The following is a 6958-nucleotide window of genomic DNA, read 5'->3' on the forward strand; positions in this document are numbered from 1 at the left end:
GCACGAAAGGGTGTGCTATATATATTAGTGGAAAACAATTGTTACATGTCACAGCTTCCACTCAGAATATCAACATCATCTAGAAGCTGAAGCTGTTGCAGTATCACAAATCATATATTTGAAATAAAGACATGAAAATATACACAGTTTTTCGATCATGAAACTAGAAACAAAACAAGGGTCCGTTCGTATCTTCTTGGCTCTAAACTTCAACGAACCAGATTTGTGGGGTCACTCAGGACATACTTTGGCAACTCGTATTTTGCACCTGGGACGTGAGGTCATTGGTAAGAAAGGGTAAACATGTAATTTAAATGATGAAAATGTAAACTGAATGCACCTCTTTCATCATAACAAACGGTTAAATCCGCTTTCTGAACAATAATACCAGCACTGTCGACTATTGTTTGTGCAAGTGACAGGTCAGCTTCAGCAGCCGCCCGGAGTGCATCCCAGATCTCTGATTACACAAAGAAGTTGGGTTTGACCCGCTTGAGAGAAGACATTAAAGTTTATTATTTTAATAACAAGATTCACCTTTTCGGCCACCATAATGTGGAGCCGTGTCCCAAAACTCCTCACGCATCTGCTTAAGTTGCTCCCCGGTTACCGGTTCAGAATGCTTCCATGCTTTCGGTTTGGTTATTTTCTTAACAGGTTCTGCAACATAAAAGATCATTATTATTGTTATTATTACTTATTAGTGTTTACTATATTAGTGAATTATAAGAGATTTAGACAATTTCCGGTAATAAATTTCATTTTCATATATGCATCTACATATTAAACACAAACAACTTCAATTTCCTGCAATTTTCCTTAGATCCTTAGACAATCTCCAGTAAAGTCAACACTTTTTATAAACAGAAAAAAAAATCACTCAGGTTTCACTATGGTATCAAGTTTCATGATTGTTCCATTAAGTCAGCTTGAAACTTGAAAAAAATAAGCACTATTTACTAGCCAAAGTTGATGCATCTTTTATTTAAGTCACTTAATTTTGTAAAGAAGTTAACACTATTAAAACTTGAGTGATATTTGTTATTAGAAAAAAGTGTTAAGTGAATCCCAGTTATTATTTCATGAATTTATCCCATGTTTAAATGATAATCATATAAATCAGATAACATTTTAATTCAGGCGCTACTAACCGAACCCTTTTGTGCAACTAAAATTCGATTCAACATAAAACACCTCAAATACATTAAACTTCTCTTCAGTTTCTGAGGTCCTTAATATCATTCACGTCCCCTCCAGTGCTGTCACACATGCCTCGTGACATGACGTGGACAGCAAACTTCGCTTTTTGCCCTTTGAAGTAAGCGTTCGTGAGGTGGGGCATGATCATTCTCGCCTGTGGTATAGCTTCTTGTTTGTTCAGCAATATGTCTTCCTGCCTGAACTGTTGGAACAACACAGGCCAGGTGAAGTTGACAGGGTCAGGTGCTACCCATGTTGACTGCCCTGCTGTCTGGCCTAGGAATCGACCGGTGACAGCATAGTTCGCCCATCGATACACAGCGACAATAAGCCAAGCAGTGTGTGACTTGACCCTCAAGCCACGAGCCTCAACAATGCCACTTTGGTTGTTCACTTGCCCTTGGAGTGACAAGGGAGAGTTGTATGGAAACGGGTTAATCGGCATTATCAAAGTTGGCATGCCGGCAAACCTTGTCCACGGCACCATTAGCTTATGTGCCTTGACACATTTCTTCTTGGTGGTCCCGTCTTTGCTGCCAGGCCTGAAAACCCCCTTTTCCACGTCACAGACCTTCTTGACGGTGTGGTAGTCTATGTCACCAGAGAGTTCAATGTACCTGTCATGGTGGATGCGATCAAAATCAACATCAAGATCAACAAAGACGCCACTCATCTGGTGCAGCGATGCTGGGCATTGCAAAGCTTCAGCAGCAGCGGCGTTGATTTTATCATTTGGCTTGTGAAAGTGAGATGTAACGTAAAGGTCTTCTGGCGATGTCTCCAGCCCATGACAGACTGAACGAACAGCCATTCCTGTCTGGACTGCTTGTATCCAGACAACAGCCATGAGGTTTAGTTTCTCAAGCTTGTTTGTCACACCCTCAAAATCCACTAACGGAGTTTTACCGTCAGAGGGTGTGAACTAACAGGATCGGAATCATCAGTTATAATCAAACTATAAAATAAAGTTTCAAAACCATGAAAACGTTTACGAGTAATTAAATGCGGAAGCGTAAAAACCTTTAACCAAAAGTTGCGTCACGCAGGACGACTTAAAACCAATGATAACCGTTAAAAATAAGTTTGCATAACAAAAGCGTTTTCAAGCAATGCATGTTCCTAAACCGCGCGCCCGCCTCGGCTACCTGAGAATAACATACTAAAAGTGTCAACACAAGGTTGGTGAGTTCACAAGTTATATAAAAATAAATGTTTAGCGTTTGCGTTCAGCGTTTTGCGTTACAGCGTTTTGCGTTACCAGATAGTGTTATGTCAATTATATATCTATAGGTAGCTAGCCTATAAAGCAAGTATTACTAAGTGTTCGACACCGAAGCTGACTGTTTATCAATTTGCCTTGCCACCAGGTCATCCAGACCATGGTATGTGTTAGCCAAGATTACACCCGCTCGACCTCCAGTCGAGTTTAGCGTTGGGTGGGGTTTGTCAAACCCAGTAGTACTACTCAACAATGACTCGCTATTCCAAATATTAACCGGTTCGATGTTATGAATGACTTTTGTTATTGCGTTTGCCACTTAGTCTTTACAAGTGATATATAATCTATATTAACAAAATCTCAAATGCGTTTCGGAGTATGTTATCTCCCCCAAGTGAAAAGCGTTTAAAAACAGTTTAAAAAGGGGAAAGTGAAACTCACTGTTTGCGAAGAAATTCCCAAATTAAATCACCAAGATGCGCGTCACAGAAAAACTCTCTCTAGCGTTCTAAAACAACAAAGAGATTTTTTTCTAAGTGTCGGAATATTATCGAGTCTCTAGACCCGGCACATATTACCTATGCACATAACATGTTTCGTGTTTCGTTTGTGAATCGTGTGTGACTTTAACAAATGTATTTGTGATACATTACATGTGTAAGCAATCATATACGTGTCATGTATTCATAAAGCACATCACTAGCAATTACTCCCCGTAAGGGCATTTTGGTCAAATTATGACAATCAATTAGCAATTATTCCCCGCAAGGGTAATTTGGTCAAAACATAACAATTATATAGCAAGTATCATGTTTCATGCATTTTCACAAAACTCAGCAGCTAGTTTCACCGAGACAGAAATTCTACTTGAAAGATTGTACTATCTCACAGATCATAGCATCACAATTAATTTACCAAAAATCATCACAAAAGCATATATGTCTTAGGTTTCTAGAACATATTTTATTATATTTTTATTCCACATAGGTTTCTCACAATCATCAAATCATTACAGCAAACTCATAACAGTCAAATTCATGCGCAACAGAATTTTATTTGCAATTCCCATTAAACGAAAAATCCAATAAATGCAAGACCACTTGGGTTAGGTTCCTAACTCAATAAGTCAACTTCCAGAAGTGGAACCAACCCAATTGGTCTCGTAGTTCATGAGATATAACATTTACAAAACAACCTAACAGCATGTCTAACAGCTCAGCTTTGCACAACGTTTTTGTAAAATCATAAAAGTTAACTTCTACACGTCCAAAAATTGCAAATTTATATTCCTTAGAAACTAGACTCAACCTAGTTTACTGTAGTATCAATAATCTCAACTAATTTTCACACTTACACTTCGTTACAGTCAGTTAAACATCAATAACACAATCTGTCCAGAAACTGTTTGCATCCAAACTCAACATATTAACTACCTATGGACCATCATGCATTCATATAACACTCTAGACTCCATAAACACTATCCATGCACATCAATTACGCATTACATACATGATTAGGGTTTTTGTTTGAACTCAAATCAAAGACACAAGTAATTAACATGTAACAATATCCATTCTAGTTATCATATCATCATCAAATCAACAACAATCATATAAACTACATACACACATGAAATCGGCCATCTAGGGTTTTCAATTAACCCATTAAACATCATAATCAAGTATAAAGGATGCATAGGATAGTCGTTTATACCTTCCTAGCACCTTAATCTTCGATCAAAAGTTGAAATTGATGGTTGTATGTGTGTGTATAGGTGACGGCAGCCAAGGAGCCAAGGGTTTGGGGTTCCGATCGGGATGTGTGGGAAAAGAAAAGAATAGTTAGGGTTTATTATTATTATTATTATTTATAATAATACTATGTTACACTTTGGCCCCTCCACTTCTAAGTATTACTTTTCCTAGCTTAAACTAACTTGTTTACATCTTGAGTTAGTGTTTATAACGATGTTATCACATAACACATAAGTCTAACACATAATTATCACATAATTACTGTTTTAACGTTTTTCGTTTATTCACCAATCGTTTGTGTCAACTCGTTTGCGTTTCGGTGCAATTCCCGAAAGACTACACACGTAGTAAGTGTTAAGCGTCATTTAAACCCTAGTTTAAATGTAATGAAGTGTGCGTTATAGATTCAATGATCTTAAGTTTGAATTGACGGAGTTGAGTTAACGGAGTTAACGGAGTTAACCTGAAATTGACGATTGTCACATCATTCCCATGTTAAAGAATTTTCGTCCTGAAAATTTGAGTCAAGTCGTGATGAGTGTCTGAAAAGTAAAAAAAAAATTTCAGTTTGTCATATCATCCCCTAGTAGAAAGAAATTTCGTCCCGAAATTTAATTCATACCTCCGGTGATTTCTGACGGTTTGCCGGGTTTCGCGGTTTTCTGTGTTTGGTTAGCCCTTCAAAAAGGTGAGGATACTTTTTCATCATTTGATCCTCGCGTTCCCACGTGAACTCCGGTCCACGTCTCGAGTTCCAACGAACTTTAACGATTGGAATTTTGCTGTGTTTTAGCGTTTTGGTTTCCCAATCCAAAACCTCGACTGGTTCCTCAATGAAACGTAACTGTTCATCAACTTGCAGTTCCTCCAAAGGGACTACTTGGGTTTCATCAGATAGGCATTTCTTCAAATTGGATACGTGGAATACATTGTGTACGGCACTGAGTTCCGTTGGTAGGTCCAGTCGGTACGCCACCGGACCAATGCGCTCCGTTATCCGGTAGGGACCAACATATCGTGGGTTGAGTTTGTTTCGCTTACCAAAGCGAATCACACCTTTCCAAGGTGAGACTTTAAGTAACACTTGGTCATTCACTTGAAATTCGAGAGGTTTCCGACGCTTGTCGGCGTAACTCTTTTGGCGATCTCGTGCGGTTGCCATGCGATTTCGGATTTGAACAATCTTTTCCGAAGTTTCGAGTACCAGTTCTGGACCAGTGATTTGGCTGTCACCCACCTCTGCCCAGCAGAGTGGTGATCGACACTTCCGTCCGTACAGCGCTTCAAACGGCACTGCCTTAATACTTGCGTGGTAGCTGTTATTATACGAAAACTCCACCAAAGGTAAGTGAGGTTCCCAACTTTTTCCAAAATCCAATACGCATGCACGCAACATATCCTCCAGGGTCTGAATAGTTCGTTCACTTTGCCCATCCGTCTGAGGATGGTATGCTGTGCTCATATCAAGACGGGTGCCTAGTGCGCTTTGCAGCGACTTCCAAAAGTGCGAAGTGAAACGAGAATCTCGATCAGAAATGATTGAGACAGGCACTCCGTGTCTAGACATTACTTCCTTCATGTAAACACGAGTCAGTCTTTCCATTTTGTCCGATTCCTTAATCGCTAAGAAGTGTGCAGACTTAGTCAACCGGTCAACGATCACCCAGATGGTATCGCATCCCGTCGGTGTCTTAGGTAAACCCGTAATAAAATCCATTGAGATGTGTTCCCATTTCCACATTGGGAGTTTCGGTTGTTGTAGTAGGCTAGATGGTTTCTGGTATTCTATTTTGACTCGGGCGCAAGTCAAGCATTTGCTCACGTAGGTGGCAATGTCAGCTTTCATGTTCGGCCACCAGTAAAGTGCCTTTAAATCATGATACATTTTATCTGAGCCAGGGTGGATAGAATATCGGGACTTGTGAGCTTCGCCCATCACCAGAGTTCTCAACTCTCCGTACCGTGGAACCCAAATCTGGTTCTCAAAATATCGGACCCCGTCCGATCTGGTTTCAAGTTGCTTGTTCATGCCCCGCATGAGTTCCGATGGGAGATTATCATCTTTCTAAGCTTCGAGTTGGGCATCGCGAATCTGGTCAGGTAAGTTTGCATGAATCGTGAGTTGCAATGCTCGCACTCGTCTGGGTTTATCTGTTTCTTTTCTGCTGAGGGCGTCGGCCACTACATTGGCCTTGCCAGGGTGATACTTGATGGCACAATCGTAATCTTTAAGCAGCTTGACCCAACGACGCTGTCGCATGTTCAGCTCCTTTTGATCGTAGATATGCTGGAGACTCTTGTGGTCGGTGTAAATGGTAAACTTGGTACCGTACAAGTAATGCCTCCATATCTTAAGGGCAAACACCACAGCTCCGAGTTCCAAATCATGGGTCGTGTAGCTCTTCTCGTGAACCCGCAGAGGGTGTGAACTAACAGGATCGGAATCATCAGTTATAATCAAACCATAAAATAAAGTTTCAAAACCATGAAAACGTTTACGAGTAATTAAATGCGGAAGCGTAAAAACCTTTAACCAAAAGTTGCGTCACGCAGGACGACTTAAAACCAATGATAACCGTTAAAAATAAGTTTGCATAACAAAAGCGTTTTCAAGCAATGCATGTTCCTAAACCGCGCGCCCGCCTCGGCTACCTGAGAATAACATACTAAAAGTGTCAACACAAGGTTGGTGAGTTCACAAGTTATATAAAAATAAATGTTTAGCGTTTGCGTTCAGCGTTTTGCGTTACAGCGTTTTGCGTTACCAGATAGTGTTATGTCAA

The 6958-nt window shown here is 40.1% G+C and overlaps 1 protein-coding gene across 1 annotated transcript; it reads right to left on the reverse strand.

Annotated features, from left to right (window-relative positions):
- Position 1: 1 nt before the first annotated feature.
- LOC143570963 (uncharacterized) lies at positions 2-702 on the reverse strand. Its single transcript, XM_077056481.1, has 3 exons — positions 538-702; positions 341-460; positions 2-268 (listed from the first exon to the last, which is right to left on the reverse strand). Exons 1-3 carry the CDS (start codon positions 677-679, stop codon positions 210-212), a joined length of 321 nt encoding a protein of 106 aa, XP_076912596.1. The 5' UTR covers positions 680-702; the 3' UTR covers positions 2-209.
- Positions 703-6958: the final 6256 nt, after the last annotated feature.

The sequence above is a fragment of the Bidens hawaiensis genome, unplaced genomic scaffold, assembly GCF_021521415.1.
Source record: "Bidens hawaiensis isolate Kalapana, Puna unplaced genomic scaffold, B.hawaiensis_p1.1 tig00025176_1, whole genome shotgun sequence".
Lineage (NCBI taxonomy): Eukaryota > Viridiplantae > Streptophyta > Magnoliopsida > Asterales > Asteraceae > Bidens > Bidens hawaiensis.